Here is an 18590-nt window from a genome sequence, read left to right as displayed (position 1 = left end):
AGATTTATTAATAGAAAAATGACTGCTATTACCAGCTGCAGCTTTTTTTTTTTTTTCGGAGAAAAATACCCTGTTGCTGCTTGATGAGATACTTTTAGTTGATGTCATCTCCGCGCATTTTTAATCGTCGTTTAAGAGTTCTTGCACCGAACCAACAAACTGCTCTTTCAAGAATCCACAAACGCATTCATTTAGAAGAAAACCGGTGAGCGAAGACGCCTTTCGCCCTCCGTCCTCTCTTCTTTCCTCTGGAGAAGGGACGGCTGCCACCCACCTCCCCGCCTGGGCGCGGCGGAGCCACCTCCTGGGACCCCCGGGCCGTTACTGCCCAGGCCGCGGGGCGCAAGCACCCGGGGCGGCCACTCCTCAAGAGGCGGGCGGCGGCGGCCCGCAGGCCCTGGGGCTGTGCTCGGTCACTTGCACGCATCGGCGCCGCCATTTAAAACCACCCGGGGGTTCCACGGATGACGGCCCGCCCGGCCGCCGGCCCGCCGCGCCTCACGGGGCCCTGCCCCCGCCCCACCGGCGGCCGCGCCCGCCGCCGGAGACGGGCCTCCGACTCGATGGTGAAGCGAGGGAGGCGGGGCGCTCTAGGCAGCCGCGCCGCGCTCTATGGTGCGATGGGAGGAGCGGCGGGGCGCGGCCGACGGCTCCGACCCGGCGCTCTCGGCGCCTTGTGCGGGCACGATGTCGCCTCCGAAAGGTGAGGGCGGCGGCGCGGCGGGGGGCGAGGCGGCGCGGGTTAGCCGGAGGGGACCGTGGGCTCTCGGAGGGAGGCACGGCCGGAGAAGGGCGGGGGGGCGATCCCGCCCCGCGCACTGCGAAGCGCGACCCGCGCGCCGGCGGCTCCCCCCCCCCCGCCTCCCCCGCCCCAGAGGGAGTGGAACCGTCCTCCCCGCCGCGGGCTGCGGCGCCGGGCACCACCACCGCGGGGGCGGGGGGAAGGGGGTGTGAGGGGGCGCGCGCGGCCGCGCCGGGGAGGGGCTCTCCCGACCCGCCTTCCCGCCCTCCTCGCGCCGCCCGTGAGGGGCCCGGCCCGGCCTGGGGTCGGCGGGGCCGCCGGTGGCGCCTCCGCCTTCAGGACCGCCCTGAGCCGCGGCCGGCTCCGGAGCGGTGGCGGCTCCCGTCGCCGGTTCCCGCTCTAGGAGCGCCGGGAAGTGGCGCAGCGCTTCTGGGGCTTCGCCCGAGGCCGTGAGGCCCCGGTCGCCGGTGCAGGCGGGCACCCCCCTGCTCCTCGGCACCCACCCTGCGGGCGCCGCAGGCGTCCCCGAAAACGCCACCGGAGCCGGGGGCTCCGTCGGAGTGTGCGCAACGCCGCCAGAGCCCCGGCCGACCCGAGGCCAGAGCCCTCGGGCCAGCCAGGTGGGCTCAAACCCTTCAGGAAGGCGACGCCTGTCCCTCGGCCGGCTCCCCCCGTAGAGGGCCTTGCAGAGGGCTCCGCAAGCTCTCGGCCGCAGGCTTGGTGGGGACGGGGAGGGGGGGAACCCCGGGAGGAGGAGGGCCGGGAGCAGGAGGGTTCCCCGCAGCATGTGCGAGGCCGGGTCTGAGGTGCCCGCCGTCCCGGCAGCCCTTGGCGGGCTGCAGGTTGTGCTTCGTGTGCCAGGCTTGGCCTTGGGGCTGCCGTTTAAAAGAGCCCTGGCGGAGTGGTTACAGGAGATGCGTGGGAGGCCCGTGTTTCTATCCTGAGGCTTTTGGCCTGTCTGGTCCCTTTTGCTGGAAATCGTTTCTTGCGAGTGGGGTTTACTGGAACCAGGGAGAGAAGCTCTGGGAAAGAAGCAACAGCTTCCTTCTTTTTTTTTTTTTTTTTTTTTTTTTTCCTGAAGCTGGTAGAAGTTCAGACTTAGCAGCAGAAGCATATGGGTGCCCCAGCCATGCTTTCCTTCTGCCCCCAGTGCTGCACTAGTACTGATGCAGGCATGTGAGCCAGGCTGGAGAAATGTTCACGCTGAAAACTAACTACAAATAGTTTTTTACATAACGCTAGAACGGCCTAGTATGGTTGCTAGATTCATTATGTCCTGCTGCATTTGGTTTACCCAAGTTTGCAAACTGTTGCCGAATTGGGGCGCTTATTTATTTTTTAAAGAGTAGTTAATATAGGCAAGGATTAAATTCAGTTTTAGTTTGGTAGTACATAGACTTAAATTTGATGTGTAAAAACACATTGTTAATATAATTTCTGTCAGTACTAAAGTATCATTAGAAAATACATTTTTGTAAAACTGGACTGGGTTAATTTTATTTCCTGGTTGTTATGCCCTTTGATTCCCACTGCCCCTCCCCACCCTCCCCGCAATCCAAACCTAATTTGAAAATGGATTACAGCTTGTAAGTCTCTTTTAAGCATTGTTAGTCCAAAAACTAATTGGCTCTACCTTTTAAAAGTGGTTACTGATGTAGGTAAGATTTTTATCTATAAGAAACTAGCTAATTTAAATGATTGCAGCAGCAGGAGGTATTAACTGTACCTTGCAGAAATGTTATGCAACAGAAGACATCACTGGCTTGAAAGAAAAATGAACCAAAACATCAGTTGCACTGGATTCAGCAATTCTTTCCCATCTTAAATCAACAAAGTTATTACAAATCTGCCCGGAGCTTATCTATTAGCTCATTCCCTAATCAGCGGAGGAACATAAACTTATACTAATTAACGTATGTTTCGTTAGGATATTCAGAACATGACAGATAATTGCCTGAAAGATGCTACTGAACGACCAACATCCACCTGTCAGATGCCATACGTAACAAAGAATAATTTGCCGGTTTGAAAAATGGTTTTGTAGACACCATACATTTGCTCATGTCTCATGTTGTAGCTCGTGCCTTCATGCAGAGAAGTCCTGTTTGGAGTTGTGCACTGTTCTCTTTATTGGTACGGATGCAGACTTAGCCATTCTCTGACATGGGAATGAACTGGCGTGGCCTGGCCTCGTCCGCCCGATGAAACTCTCAGGCCTCAGAGGAGGGCGGCTGTATGAAAAACTGCCTTTCACCAGTAGACCTGGGACAGGCTGACTCCCAAATTATGCAGGTTAGTAGTTGGTCCAGGGCAAAACTGTTAGAAGAATTGCTACTGTTGGAGTATAGCAGTGGGGAAGATCCAGGGGATAACACAGATGATACATAGTCCTTGTTTGGTTTAATTTACTTGGAAAGCCATAACCTTAGTGTTTTCTACAGTGAATAATTTTTCAAGGAAGGCCTTTGTGTGAAGTCCTATCACTGTTCTAAGGAAAACTCTTCTGCTAACTTACGTGGAAAATAAGGCTGAAGGAAATGCTGCCTTATTTATTAAGATTTGCTAGATTGATTCCCTTCTTTGCTGATACTGAACTTTTCCTCTCTCCTTGCTTTTACTAGTCTGCCAACATTCTTTGTGTCAGACTTCAGTATACTACGTGGAGAGGATCAGCTGCCCTTTAAGAGCAAGCACTTACTGTCAGCTAAAGAGCAGGAAAGCACAGAAAGACTTTTTGATTACTATCAGATAAATGTTAGTCTCTGATTAGTTTTTTCTAGAATGAAGGATGTTTATAAGGGCAAGAGGACACCTTACTTTCAAATACCTGAAATTCCTATACAAGCTTCTTTGAGAAGAGACTTTAAAATTTGACTTAAACTTTGTATAGGAAGTGTTTCACAGCACTAGTTATTGTATGCTGCCGCAGTAGTATTTGATGCAGTCCTCCAGCTGGAGAACACCCTGTTGCAGTTCTTAAATTAAAATGAAGGGCATGCTGAGTCATCATCTTTGTTTCATTTCAGAAAATGTCACCTTACTGTTCAAGTTGTACTGCCTCACAGTGATGACCCTGGTTGCTGCAACGTACACGGTCGCATTGCGGTACACAAGGACAGTGGATACAGAACTCTACTTTTCAACAACGGCTGTGTGCATCACTGAAGTTATCAAGTTGTTCTTGAGTGTGGGCATCTTGGCGAAGTAAGTATGGGAATGCTAATCAGTATTTGAAAATGAATCCTTGCTTCTAACCTCAGATTCTCAGATACCGAAGTACGGATACATTTGAGAACATGGCTGGATAGTCATTCTGCGGAAGAGTCATTTTAGAGCGGGTTAGAGCTTGTGAGTCCTTCTCAACTGAAACTGCCTTGTAAACAGCACAATATTCAGGTGTGTCCTTTCTACATATTTTCTATTTTTGTATGCTTTGGATTAGGTTCAAATGTCAGCATGGATTATCTGCGATGTTTTGCATCTTTAAAATACTGGTGTAGATGAAAGCTGGACTATGAGCTGTCGTCTGCTGAGTTATATATAATTGTAATGTTCCTACCCATAAATTTTCCCAAGCAGTGTTGCAGACAGACATTTTGCTGTCTCTCTTAACCTTGGGGAATCAATGCTGAAAGACTGTGGTCAGAAAATATTGGAGTTTCTGTAATTCCAGACTGCCACTAAGAACAAGAACTTTAGTCCACAGGTGAGCATCTGGAGTAGGGAGGCCATCAGTCTGCTGTCTTTCCTCTCAGCTTCCCTGTGCTACATCCTTGGAAGAATCTTTATATTGTGGACTTTTCCAAAGCCCAGTTCTTGCTGTTGTGGTAGAATTTGTTCTTTTAGGGTCTCTGCCTATCCCTTTGTAGCTTTTGGTACATCAGAAGGCTGGCTGTTTTGTGCTAGAGGATCATGAAGTCACATGATGTACTTCAGATTTTTATCAGATCTTTCTATGTAACATCAAAATGGCATTTTACTTGCTTTAGAAATGAGACAATATCTGAATTTGGTAAGGCAGCTGTGGCGAGCTGCCTTTTGTTTAACCTTTCATTAAATGTAATGCGTTAGAAAAGGCAAGTGTGACCAGTGGCAAACTTCTATTTTTCTTTTTATGCAGCCTGGGCTTCTCACTCTGCCAGCACAAAATGTTGGCAGAAGTGTCTCTGCTGACAAGTGGTTGTGCTGTGGTTCTCACGGTGCTGTGGCCAGCGTGGATTCTGATCCAGCCTGCTTTCTGGAGACTGCAGCAGCCCACATTTCTCAATAGTGAGGGACCTGTGGGTGGCATTTGGTAGCCTCACCTGTGTGTATAATTTCTCAATCTGTTCTTGTGCACCTGGGACCCAGGCTGTTTATAGTATACCAGAGGGGCCTAGTTCAGCAGGCTAAACAGTCTGCCTTTTGTTCAGGGTCAGTAGTATCGTGTGTGTTAAACATATGAATGGTCTTTTTGCTTGATATAATTAAAAAGGCAATTACTTTTAACTCAGAAGTCTATTATGTTTTTAGAACAGCCCTGCACAGCCAAAAATCCATGTAGCCCATCATCCTTCCTTTGACAGTAGCAGCAGAGGATGCTTAGAACAGAAGTATAAGCAATAGGGCAAGCACGGCGTGAGCTTTCCTTCGCTGGTGGCAGAAGCTTATGGATTTCCCGGCCGGGATGCTGTGTGCATGCTGTGGCTGTAGCACCTAATGATGCTGTCCTCTGTGAGATTGTCCAGTTTCTTTTTGAACTGTTAGCTGCTACTGTATCTGTGAAATGACTTCTGCAATATAATTACACAGTATACGTAAAAGTACTTTTCCATAAACCCTTTATCTAGCAGTTTCACTGGATTCTGTTTTCTTGTGTTGGCAGACATCATGAATAATCTTTCTCCCTTCATTTTTATCTTCATATCTCTACAGATCTGTATTGTGTTTTCATCACTCTATTTTCTAAGCTGGGAGTCCTAGTCTAATTTTTCCATGATCATCCTAGTACCCATCTCCACAGCATTTCCAGTATTGTTACATTCCTTTTGAAACAGGGTCCAGAGCTGCATGCAGCATTCAGGATGTGAACATGCCATGGCATTAGGCAGAGGGGTGAAGATGCTTTCTGCCTTGGTCTCGGTTCCTTTCCTAAGGATTCGTAATGTTCTGCTCATTTCTCTGAACACAGCTGAACTTTGAGCTGGTACTGTCAGAGAGCTACTTGCATCTTTTTCCCAAATGCCCGTAACTGTTTTAGAGATGGTTGCTATATTTTGGGGTTGTCATTTCCTATGATTCTTTCTCATTTATTGACCACTGAGCTTTATTTGCCAATTAAAATGGGATGAATCTGATTCACTGAGCTGTTTGAAGGTTAAAATATCTATTCTGATCTGGTCAGCTAGTGGGGTTTTTTTCTCCATGGTTGAGAGAGAGATGGGCACCGGCAGACACTATTCATCAGGCCGTGCTCACCTCTTCTTGGTAGGGTGTCTCGCTTGCTGGTGGGTCCGGATACCTTTTTTTGCTGTCCAGGTAACTGAGCTGTTTCCCAGATGGCAAATGATCTGGTGAATTCTGCTCGGTGTAGTGAGAGACCCTTCGGCAACTATTGAAAGTTTCCTTTTGGATATCACATATAATTGAGTATAATCAGCAAAATTTGCCAATTTCCTAGCAATCTCCCATTTTAGATCACTTACAAATATACTGAACAGCATAAATTCCAGCACAGTTTCCTGCAGTGTCTCCTTTACAGCTTCCTCCAGTTTTAAAGTCTTAACCAATTTGTCTCACCTAAGGCAAGGTGCCTTTGTAGTTTAATAACCAGTTAGAAGGTAGAATACAATCTGTTTTTTCTGTACAGTGGGATACATTTGGGTGGGTACCTTTTTCTTTTTGAAACAGCCAGCATTGATCACTGCAACATACAGGATACTGGAGTGTGACTCTCGCATTGTTCTGGCTGCAGAATTTCTTTTCTTACACATTCTTACACTATGCCTTTGCTGTGTTTACTTTGAAGGCTTCTCCTGAAAGGCACATTGAATGGATGAATGCCAAAAGATTGTCTTTCAAAAGAGAAGTTTATGATCATTTAAGCTCTGTTAATTGTTTACTCAACTGTACTCCCAACTTCTCATATTTATTTAAAGTCCAGTTCACCATCTGGTAATTACATTGTCTACATTCTTAGATGGTACTTAATTACTTAGCAATGGATGAAGAAAAGTAGAGCTGCTTTGCAAACTCTAGTTTTAACTTCAGCTTTTCTAGCAAATGCAGGTTTCTGTTGCAGAACTGATTGTTATTAGTATCTCTCACCTATTCAGATCTATTAAAAAAAACAGAGTATGTTTTTTAAGTCAAATCTAGATCAATGTGAAAAACACTGAATTCAAGCCATATCATTTTTTATTTTCTTATTTGATTTTGCAGTGTACATCTTTGGGCACCTTATTTTGCATTAGCAGCTGTACACAGAGGCTTGTTTTAAATTCTTTTTTGTGTAGATTTAAATCTCTCTCCACGTGATCTTTGTACTGAATTCAACTTACAGTTAGAGGTTCAGAAACTACTATTACTGCTGAGATTTGACTTTAAATTTGTGACCAGCTAATTCACCAAGCATGGTCTGGAACAGAAGCAGGTATAGTTTAAATATTATTTTCCTGTTTGACAGCCCACCTTAGTATTGACTAGAAGCCACTATTACTGTGTGGTTTGGGGTTTTTTTGACTTCTTATTCTCACAGAGTAAGAGAACTGTATCTGCACTAATTATATTTTATTTGCAGTTAGACATTTCAGATAGAAGCACTTGGGTGTTACCAGGAACTCTAAGTTTTCTTGTACTGCTTATCTCCCAGTGCTGTGCAATATAATAAATACATTGAGGAATAAGTAAACCAATGATTTTGCCTGTAATGTCCGTGACTCATAATATTTTATGCAGTTCTCTATTTAGTGCAATTAACCATGGTGAGCTGTAGCATGAACTCTTCCCCTTCCTTGTATTGCAAACTTAGCTTTAAGTACTACTTGTCTATAGATTTTCATGTCAGTGATTGTCCCTTGTGGCCTGACATGTCTTGCAGAAGACACCTATGTGACATGCTCGGTGTCACCAAGTCTGTCCCAAGCAAAGTATCCCCTTATGTGAGGACAGAGCTTCACATGTGACCTCGATTGTACAGCAAGTGTGTGGGAAACCATACTCACCTCTGTTTGGTAACTGCCCTGCCCCTGACTCTGTTTTTTTGTGTGTGCTCTCTGTTATGGGAAAATGCAGAAAGAATCCCTTGTAGCTGCCTGCATAAAGACTGCTCTCACTACAAGAAACGAAAGGAGAAAAGGAGGTATATGCTTGGTGCCAGGCAGGGAGGAAGGCAAGGGAGGAGAGAAACTCGGGTGGAATGATCATGAGAAGAGAGAGTCTATAAATCTTTGGAGAGGAAAAGTTTAAGAACCTGGAGCGCAGAGTCAGGGGTTGATCAGGAATGGAAAATATGCAGGAATAAGGTGGTTAATGAAGGAGCCTGGGGCATAGAGAGATTGCTAATTTTGGTAATGGCTAATAAGAGTTTGGGGCAGGTAGATGATGTACATTTGTGAAAAAGAAAGAAATTGGGACGTGGGTGAAACGTGGGGAATTGGGCTCCTGGAGCGCTGAGGAGGATGTGAGCCATTTTTTCATATGCGTGTGTAATGGCAGCAAAAGGAGTGTTAAATTCAAGAGCGATACAGGTTGCAAGTTGAGAGGCCTGTGGGAGGGGACAGAAGTGATTTTGGATGTTGGTATTTGTCAGTGGCCAAGCCAGAGAAGAATGGAAAGGGGAACATGGGACTTGGGGGAAGCTGGGAAGGGGAGGACTTGAGTAGCAGCAACAAGTAAGCAAGAAATGTCACATTGATGTACAAATGATAAGGGAGAACTAGCAATGCAGAGGTCAGCTTTAGTAAGCTGAGGAGCAAGCCGCAAAAGGGGACAGCAGCAAGAAGCAACAGGTTCTTCCCCATTGCCTGCTCTTGCACACACTGTAAGTACGTGAAGGAGACGTGTGAAGATGCAAGGTGACAGGGAGCTGCCACACGCCCCAGCAGACCTCTTCATGTGTGTGCTGGTGCTAGTCCAGCATCTCCCGCAGCATAGGTGAGAAGAGGAACCCAGGGCTGGCTGAGGAATGAGAGGTGTTTCCAGCTCAGTAGTGTGCAAGGATACCATCTTTTTTGGCTGTACTGAGGCCCACGTTAAAGGGGATCTGGAAAATCACGGGCATTTGACATCACACACAAATATTAATACCCCCCCTAAAAAAAGGGGGAGGGAATGACAACCTTCTGTCCCACTGCCTGCATAGTTGGTGCCTTATTTCCACTGTTTGCAGTGTTCATGGTTGCTGTTGTTGTTTACTTTATTACACATTAATGCATCTAACCTCCTGGTTCCAGAATGTCTTCTTCACCTTCAGGGGTTTCTACTTGATAACCTCACTGTTTTTTCCCAGTTAATTTTTCTTTAATGAGCAGAAGGTACAACTGATTGTTGAGAACAAATTTTCAGCCTTCCCAAAGGATTCATTGATTTGATTTCTGTTTTCAAATATCAGTTTAGGAGAGCCCTCGGTTATATTACTATTTTATTTTGCAGAGAAACTGGAAGTCTGACAAGGTTAATAACATCTTTAAAAGAAAATGTATTCGGAAGTCCTACAGAATTGCTAAAATTAAGTGTACCATCATTGGTGTATGCTCTCCAAAACAATATGGCATTTGTGGCTCTTAGCAACTTGGATGTGGCGGTGTACCAGGTAATAGACGTTTTTGTCAGTAACTGATCTCTAAATACATTTCTCTTTACGGTTTCATGAGGCACGTGTGCTAGGTATCTGTTTGTGTAGCATACAGTACCCTCTTTAGCCTCAGTCTTAAAAGCCAAATGATGCTTTGTTACATTCGGAGCATACACTCTGTTGCAGTGCTCTGGTTTTCTGAGCTAACCCACTCACTGCTAGAGTCACTTCAAATTCACTCCATTGTAATTGGCAATGGTACAAAACCCCAAGGATCTGTAGGAAATCAATGAATATAAAATTTAATTTGTCATTCTGTAGTTGAATTCTCTGTTTTATTTTCTTGTTTGGGAGGAGTTTATAAAACCACATCCTCTACACTATATTCCCATCTTCTTTAGGTGACATACCAGTTGAAGATCCCTTGTACAGCTTTATGTACAGTCCTAATGCTAAACCGTACCCTTAGTAAGTTGCAGTGGTTCTCTGTCTTCATGCTGTGCGGTGGTGTTACCCTTGTTCAGTGGAAGCCTGCTCAGGCTACAAAAGTACAGGTAAGAGTTCACATTTTGCTGCTTCACAATGAAGAATAAACTGCCTTATGCTTTGTATTTCACTTCACGGCAGCTGGGATTAAGGTAAGGTCTCTTACATTCTACACAGCAGTATCCCTTTCCTATTTCCAGCCACTTCATCTACAACATAACCACTAGTTTGATCATTCACTTTTGCATTTATTGTGTACCAGTTCAGGCAGGCTTGCGGTATTGCTCTAGTCTCACTTATTGGAAAGGCAACTGATTGCTACAATTAGTATAAATTACCAGAGTTCTATCATAATCAGTCTAAGACACCATCATAGGAGTATCTGAGTAATACATTGTTTCCAGCAGTTGGCCCTGGTATCATTGCAATTGTTGGAGCAGAGAACTTGGAATGGAAGCACTTGGCGGAATTAGGAGGGAAACTCCAGTGCCTTGTGGGTGTGGGTATGTCATTTAAACACACCCCTCAGAGGCACTGACCTAATCCCGTTCCAGGAAGAAACAAGTGTCTTCTGTTTCTTAGGTCTTAGCCGCTGGTCAGCGGCATTAGTGAGAAAGGCAGGTCATGCAGCTGGGAAGACTGGCCACAGCCAAGTAGATGGTGCCTCTGAGCACTGCAAGGGTTGGTGAGAGCACACACAGAAAATGAAACACCACACAGCTACACTGAGCTAATCTGAAGGACAGCTCTAGTACATTTTATACTGTAATGAAATGCTAATAATTTTGCTGTACTTAAAGTAGCAGCTCTGGAATTGATTACTGTAAATTACTGAAGTGTTGCATCCTTTTTAAAATAATGGTTGATGTTGCAGGTGGAGCAGAATCCATGGCTAGGGTTTGGAGCGATTGCTGTTGCTGTATTGTGTTCAGGATTTGCAGGTATAGTATTATTCCTGTATGCAGGTCACAACAAAAGGACCGGAGAATTCATTTTGTTTAAAACAGAACACTCTACATTAGTTAACAGTCTTTGTTGATTAGAAGATAAAAAAGGACTTTATCCCTTCTGCCCATAATTACCTTCTACTTGCAGTAATCGTGGCAGATTCATGACATGATTACTCCAGTTGTCAAGCAAATGACTAGGAGCACATACTATTGGTTTTATGTGATGCAACTTAGAATGCTGGTTTGCAAGTGGAAGTGTCTTTCAAATGCTTAGAATAATACTGTGGGGGAACATCCATAATGACTCACTCTGAACAATTAATTAATGTACATCAATTTTATAAAGTTGGCTTTACAGTGAATAGCTCCTTTATGGTGACCACATGGAATGCTTGCATTTTTTATAAGGGCAACTGAGCTCCTTGCTCAGTTCTTGTGCTAACTCAGCCCCGAAATACACATTGCTGTAGTCCTGTAGGTGGTAAATCTAACTGAGATGCAGAGGGAGCATGAGTAAGGTGGAGAGAAAGATGAGTAGCAGGAAGCCTAGATAAACCGCATGAAGGATTTTTGGGTTGGTTTCTACAATGAGTGTTTCCCCTCAGAGTAGTTTTTCTCTGGCTTCTGCAGAAGGAGACCAGAACTTGAGGACAAGTGAGCTGGTGTGGAGAAATAAGGAAAATCAAATTACTACTTAATTTGAAATTTGGCTCACAGGGGCATATTTCCCTGGCTGTAAACTGGATTCTTTCCCCTCCCTCTGTAAGAAAACAAGGTACTATCACCCACCTCTAGTACCGTACAATCCTGCAAGAATAATCTTGTGCTGTGCATACACGCTTGTTACTCGTAGAAAACATTCTGGTTGGCAGGGGAAGAACGGAGGAGGGTGTCGTTCTTGTTTGGCATCTTTTCAGTGAAATGGGCACTTTGAAGCAGAAATACCAAGTAAGACTGTAGGGCTCAATCAACTTTTCCTGGAAGGTTATAAATTTACTCCTTTCAACAGATGCTCCCAAGCCATGAGACAAAATACAACATTCACTGTGAAGCCTGCAGAGTCTCCTAAAGCTCTCTAGCTTTCTCTGCTAACACGGGTAGACAGCTGTGCTTCTAAAGGTTTGCAGATTCAGACCATTGAAAGGGCTGATGCAGGCGGCTCTAGAGGATTTAGACGCATACAGCTTTCTTCTGCAAAAGGATTGCAGCTTGGGCGTTTCCTCACTGACAGCTGTAGCTTGGAGGCAGCTGGGAGGACAGAGTATTTCATCAGTGGAGCTCCTTGTGCCCTTGGGGCTTTACATGTTGAAAACATAAATCCTATTCAAACTCCTTTCCTCCTCTTCCTTCCCAGGTCCACATAAGAAGTTATTTTGGCATTAAACCTTCAGTTTCTGGACTGACCATGTTAAGTGTTTTATATTATTCCAGCAAAGTCAAAAAAGTTATGTTTTTGTCCCTCAGAGATGGAAAGGAACTTTATTCTTCCAACTGCTGATCCTGCGATAATTTCCAAGTATCCGGGGGCCCAACAATGCTTATAGAAGCATTGGAAAATATATAATGCCAGATCCTTTGTGACTTGGAACAGTACTGAAGAGTGATTTCTCCTAAACAGCACCCGTTCTTTCCTCCATCTTGCCCAGTGGAGCAATTTTTATGCATTTTCAGAAATCTGAAAGCATGGTTTCATTGGTTTGCTTGCTGTTTTCTTAGTTTATAAAATTTACAAATATGGTTCATATTCAAGCCAAATTTCTGGTACATTGATTACATCCGGTTGTGCTCTATGGGTCTTCTCAGCGGGCAGAAATCTCGAGATAGATTACTGTGGGTTCTTTTAAACACTGCAGTCATTAACAATACTAGTTTTTTTGTTGGTATTGTTGTTTAGACCTCAAAAATGTATATTCATATGAGATTGTATCATATTTCTTTGGGTTTTTTAATTCTTTGAACCCCTGAAATATAAATCTGTTCTCTAATTTATTCACCATAAATATTCACTGTACTGTATGAAATTATAAATTGCATTTTTCATGACTAAAAGAGTAGGAAGACCTTCCTTGAAGCTAACTCGGGGATTTCCAGAGGAGTGTGTGCCTAGGGCTTCTAACCCACAGGTCTTTTCTCTGTGCCTTCTTTGTCAGTTCCATATACTTTTCTCATATTGTATGAAGGATCTTGGGCGACGTTAATCAGCAGTAAACTTGTAGTCAGTAGGGATCCCAACAGAAGCTCGTGGAAGTGGCTGAGAAGATCCAAGTCCTGCAAACTGCTGTCTGTGTTTTGAAATGCTGAGGAAATTCCAGAGATAAGCAGAGTCCTGGTGTGGAAGCAATGGTTAAAAAGGCAGGTAGTGATGGCCTTGTCAAATGTCGGCCTTTTAGTCTGACGTACACCTCCTGAGTAGAGTAATGAGAAAGTATTTGGGGAATTTCAGTAATGCAGAGCATAAAAGTCGCACTCATCAGCGTGGCACTGTGAACAAGAGCTTTAGGTTAAAATGAATTCCATTTCCTCAAAACGAATCTGTAGTTTCAATTAGCAGAAAGCATTGGTTTTGATTTGCTCTTGTAATCCACTGAAGCGGTGGTTTCGGAACATCACTACTCTGCCAAGTACTCTGCAGGCACAAGGCTTCTGAGGAATTTTCAGTATTGAGGTAATATAGTCCCACCCCTGTTTTTAATTTTTTACTGCCAAGTATCCCAATGGAGGGAAAAAAAAAAAGTTCTACATCATACTGAAATACATAAATACTGTCCTGGGGATAAAATACCAGGTGCCAAGGTGAAACGCTTTTTTCTGGTGTAGAATTGTACAGAAGAAACTCTGCTGGACAGAAGCCTGGCAAATCAAGCAGAAATGAGTAGTTTCAGTTGTCGATGAGGTTCATTGTTACAACAACTGTGAAGAGAAATAGAATCTATTTTTGATGTTACGTACCCATTAAAATGATCCTGTTGTGGAAGGCACGCTTTTGTAGGATGTGTTGTTGGGTCCTTGGCATTGGGAACTTCTGTGAAACTTAACAGTCTGTAGGACAAGATGATTCCAGTAGTCTTGTCTGGCTTTAAAACACTACGAATGCTGAATCATTAAAGATGACACTTCATCTCACTGAAACCATTGGTTTTTTTGTTTTGTTTTGTTTTTTTCAGGAGTCTATTTTGAGAAGGTCGTAAAGAGTTCAGATACTTCCTTGTGGGTGAGGAACATTCAGATGTACTTGTCTGGGATTGTGGTGACTTTATTCGGTGTGTACATGTCAGACGGAGCCCAAGTTCATGAGAAAGGGTTTTTCTATGGCTATACATACTACGTCTGGTTTGTTATCTGTAAGTACCTTGTGGTTTTAGGGTCTTGTTACATTGTTTTGCTTTTTTAACTATGATAGAACTGATGGCACGAAGCTACAAATTCAGTCTGACACACTGGTTTTTTACTGTGTTTTGAGGGATTTTATTTAAAAGTATCATTTTCTTGGAAATTATTCACTTATTCAATTTAAAATTGTGCTGAAACAGCAGTCTAAATAACTGAGTAGTGAGCAGATCCACTTTAAGTGAGTCATATCTGATCTACTAGATGCCACGTAGACATCCCATTTTGCTGAATGTTGCGTTAAATCACCAATTAGGACAACGTAGCCCAAACAAAGAGTACACTGGTGGAGTAAAATGCATCATTTCAAGAGTAACCTGCTGCACCTTTTCTAATAGAAATATGTCATCTGCTTTCCAGTTCTTGCCAGCGTTGGTGGCCTCTACACTTCGGTCGTTGTTAAGTACACAGATAACATTATGAAAGGCTTTTCTGCAGCGGCAGCCATTGTTCTTTCTACTGTGGCATCCTACATCCTCTTTGGCCTCCAGATAAGTAAGTGCCTTTTGCCTTTGATTTGATGGTATGTGCATGTTTCCTTCCTGGCCAGCAGGCTGCACACAGTTCATACCAAAGCGATCACCTGTGCCTCCTTTGAATTATTTCTGGTTTTAACTTCAAGTCTTCTCCAGGACTCCTATGCACTAACGTATCGTCCCTGTTGCGTTACGTAAGGTGCCTGGTGATCCTGTGCTTTCAAAGGTATTCACGATTTGCTCTTTCAGAGGCATCCTACAACCTCAGGCAGAAAGGTTCTTTCCCATTTTAAAGAGCTTACGAGTTTATACAGCTTTATTCATGAATCACTTCCTGATGCAGTTCAGTTTGTGATACAGCCGTTTACCTGAGACTGCTGTTGATAAGTTATCATTTCTTGTTGGTTTTAGTAGAGCCAGTGCCAAATTAATTCCTCAACTATTTCTGCAAGGGTTTTACACATCCTGGTTAAGTTATACCTGCTACTGCATTAACTTTTACCTTCCCTGTGCGCTGTGGACACCACCACGTGAGAGCAAGTCAAACAGCAGCTGGGGTCATGACTGATGTGGTGAATATTTCTGAGAGGAAATGGCAGATTTGGGCTGTCCTGCAACTACAATGGATTTTCTCCCTGATCAAGTCTGTGTCTGATGCTGTACGCAGTAGCTCCTGCGCAGTCATTCACTGTTTAGTTTTGGGTATTTTTTACTTTCCTACCATAATCCAAAGATGGTATGGTGTAATGGTGGAAAAACTAGCTTTCTGATGTGGCATTAGTGAGATGAGACTTAAGGAAAGCTTGCATAAGGAGAAAATCATCGGTGTTTGGCTGAAAAAGAGCACCTTAAAGCAAGTGGTGAAAAACACAGCTAGTTTTAAAAATTCACTTGTGCAGAACATATTCTTCATGGCTGACACAAATCAAACCTGGACTGGTGATTGTTGTGGTTTAACCCCAGCCAGCAACTAAGCACCATGCAGCCGCTCACTCCCTCCCCCCTGCCCCAATGGAATGGGGGAGAAAATCGGGGAAAAAAGAAGTAAAACTTGTGGGTTGAGATAGGAACAGTTTAATAGAATATAAAAAGAAGAAACTAATAATGATAGTGATAACACTAGTAAAGTGACAGCAATAATGGTGAAAGGATTGGAATGCACAAATGATGCACAATGCAGTTGCTCACCACCTGCCAATCGATGCCCAGTTAGTCCCTGAGTGGTGATTGCCCCACCCCCACTACCCCCCAGTTTATATACTGGATGTGGCATCACATGGTATGGAATACCCCATTGGCCAGTTTGGGTCAGGTGCCCTGGCTCTGTCCTGTGCCAACTTCTTGTGCCCCTCCAGCTTTCTCGCTGGCTGGGCATAAGCAGCTGAAAAATCCTTGACTTTAGACTAAACATTACTTAGCAACAACTGAAAACATCAGTGTGTTATCAACATTCTTCTCATACCTAACTCAAAACATAGCACTGTACCAGCTACTAGGAAGACAATTAACTCTACCCCAGCTGAAACCAGGACAGTGATCTTTCTGTGAAAGCCTCATCAATAGTGTTTCTTAACCCTGCTTAGAAGTGGAAAGGCAAACCAAATGTGTTATCACAGGCTACTTTGTCACATCCACTGTGTCTTTAAGTTTATTGTAACATATGCCTGTTGGATGGTGTCTGGAACTGCAGATGTTTCACACTTGCTTTTCTGACCATCACCATGTTCTTGCTGATATGAGACTAACTGAAATGGTGTGGGGATTGTAAACAATCAAGAGATCTCGGTGACAGAGGGCAAGTCTAGATTCTGTGAATTATTAACAGCTTGTTGTCCTGCTTAGCTTTGAGTAACTTCAATACTGTCGTTCAGATATCATCAGAATTTATACAGCTTACTCTTCTGAAGATTTCTTCTTATACAGCGGTGTTTATTTAAACTATTTTGTCTCCTTCCAGCTCTTACCTTCTCCGTGGGTGCTTTCCTGGTGTGTGTTTCTATTTACCTCTATGGATTACCTCGACAAGACACCACGAAAATCCAGCCATCAGAGACTAAAAGCTCAAAAGAGAGACTTGCTACTGTGTGACATTGTCCATAAAAATGGACAGACAAGAGAAAAAATGGACTCTAAAAAAAAAAAACCTACTTTTTTTTAAAATGAGCCTTAAGCTAGTCATGAAACGGTTTCAGTGGGATAGACTAAAAGCAGAAGTTAGTTCTGTTTTATGTGTGAAGTTTCCAGTGGCTGATGCTGAGGCTACATTACAGCCGAGGAGGTGGCTGGGTGTTTTATTGAAGGTATTCTTCATTCACATCGGACAATGAAGAGTCCCATTTACAAGGAAAGCAGAATGAAGGAACTGAACACTCAGTTGTATATAATGTATATAACGGGGGGAAATTGGTTCTTTGTGTATTTGATAAACTGTCTTGCCCTTTGAGGGCAGAAATGCCCAAAAGCTTCATAAAAATCTATTAAAAAGAGCAACTACTGCCAGCATTTTCTCTTAAACCAGCTGGCAACTGCAGTTTGATTAATGACAGGAAAGGTATCTCCTAGGTGATACAGATGAGATGACACAACCCCACCAGAATAACCATTCTTCAAGTATCACTTACCTAGAAGTGTTTAGAAGTAGCACTTGCTGTTTGGTTTAAAAAGTCAGAATGACATGGGTGTTTCTCTTACGTTGCAGATTTTCTTTCACCTTTCAAATGTTTTTTATACCTGCTGTAGCTGGTAGAGAGATCTCCTCTCTTCTCCTCCTTCTTGTTTTATCAACCCCCAGCTGTACAGGGGAAGATTCACATGTGTTCTTGTGTCTCTGGCTTAAGTATGAATGAGTCAACTCAGTGTCAGACTAGAAGATTTTTATCTGTACGTTTTCTCTCTAAGCCTTTTTGTGCACACAGAGTGATGCTTGAAAAGAGTTCCTGTAAGGCATGTTAGGCTTTGATTTAATTTATGAGTGCCGACTGTATAATTTCAACCTCCTCCCTCATTTTCTGAGGCCTTCCAGAAACTGCAACTGTGCATTGAGGGAAAACTGACTTTGGTGCATTTGGGCAACTCATTTACATTGAAAGTGGAGTCAGAAAGGTGACCAAGTTTACATCCTGGTTAGATTTCTTCAGACATGAGTTAACCAGCTGTGTTTTCCTTGAAAGTGGGACGTGTTAAACACAAACATACTTAAATTCTGTTCCAGTGGGAGGGGATGCTCCTCTCTGCCTTTCACCAGCTGTTCTGTGCATCTAGAACAGTGTGCCACCAGAGCGCCGCTCTGGTGAGTCAAGGCTTCGGTGGTGGTGGGCATTGTCAGGCATTTCAGAGGCTGGAGCAGCCACCTGCACCTCTCCTCAGCGGTGTGGTGGCTCGGGGGTGCCAAGCAGCAGCTGCCGTGTCTGACTGCATGTATGGTGCTGAGGGAGCACTGTGGTTCCTCTTCCACCAGCTGGGCAGCAAACCCTCTTCTCCCTGGTCATCACGTCGGTGTGACAGAGGAATGGGTGAGGAACAGGATGTGACAGAGTTGGCAGCTGGTCTTGGCTAATGTTACCGAAGGGCGAGTGCAGTACAACACACAGGAAAAAATTCCCTGGCAGGGTCTGACTAACCCAGTTTGTTACAGGGCAGCTGTAGCTGTTGTACCACTAGGCCTAAGTACACAATGGCAACTGCAGACAGGGAGAACTTTGATCACTTAGGGCAGCACAGTTACTACCAGTTCCTCTACCAAAAGGATGTTATATTTACAAGGGTAAATGCAGAGC

General features: G+C 44.2%; 1 protein-coding gene across 2 annotated transcripts; it reads left to right on the top strand.

Moving 5' to 3' along the window:
- The first annotated feature begins 585 nt into the window (after positions 1 to 585).
- On the top strand, positions 586 to 17328 carry SLC35A1 (solute carrier family 35 member A1). Of its 2 annotated transcripts, XM_052781560.1 has the most exons (9): positions 636 to 703; positions 2820 to 3034; positions 3769 to 3946; positions 9374 to 9533; positions 9917 to 10069; positions 10876 to 10942; positions 14116 to 14292; positions 14699 to 14833; positions 16772 to 17328. In XM_052781560.1, the coding sequence occupies exons 3-9, from the start codon at positions 3810 to 3812 to the stop codon at positions 16900 to 16902; spliced, it is 960 nt and encodes a 319-aa protein (XP_052637520.1). In that variant the 5' UTR covers positions 636 to 703; positions 2820 to 3034; positions 3769 to 3809; the 3' UTR covers positions 16903 to 17328. The 2 variants fall into 2 exon arrangements, with proteins under 2 accessions (XP_052637519.1, XP_052637520.1); XM_052781559.1 differs by lacking the exon at positions 2820 to 3034 and having other exon boundaries at positions 586 to 703.
- The last annotated feature ends 1262 nt before the right edge of the window (positions 17329 to 18590 follow it).

Source organism: Harpia harpyja, chromosome 3, assembly GCF_026419915.1.
Source record: "Harpia harpyja isolate bHarHar1 chromosome 3, bHarHar1 primary haplotype, whole genome shotgun sequence".
NCBI classification, from domain to species: domain Eukaryota; kingdom Metazoa; phylum Chordata; class Aves; order Accipitriformes; family Accipitridae; genus Harpia; species Harpia harpyja.
Note: the sequence above shows the minus strand (reverse complement) of the source record. Positions and strands in the feature narration are given on the sequence as shown.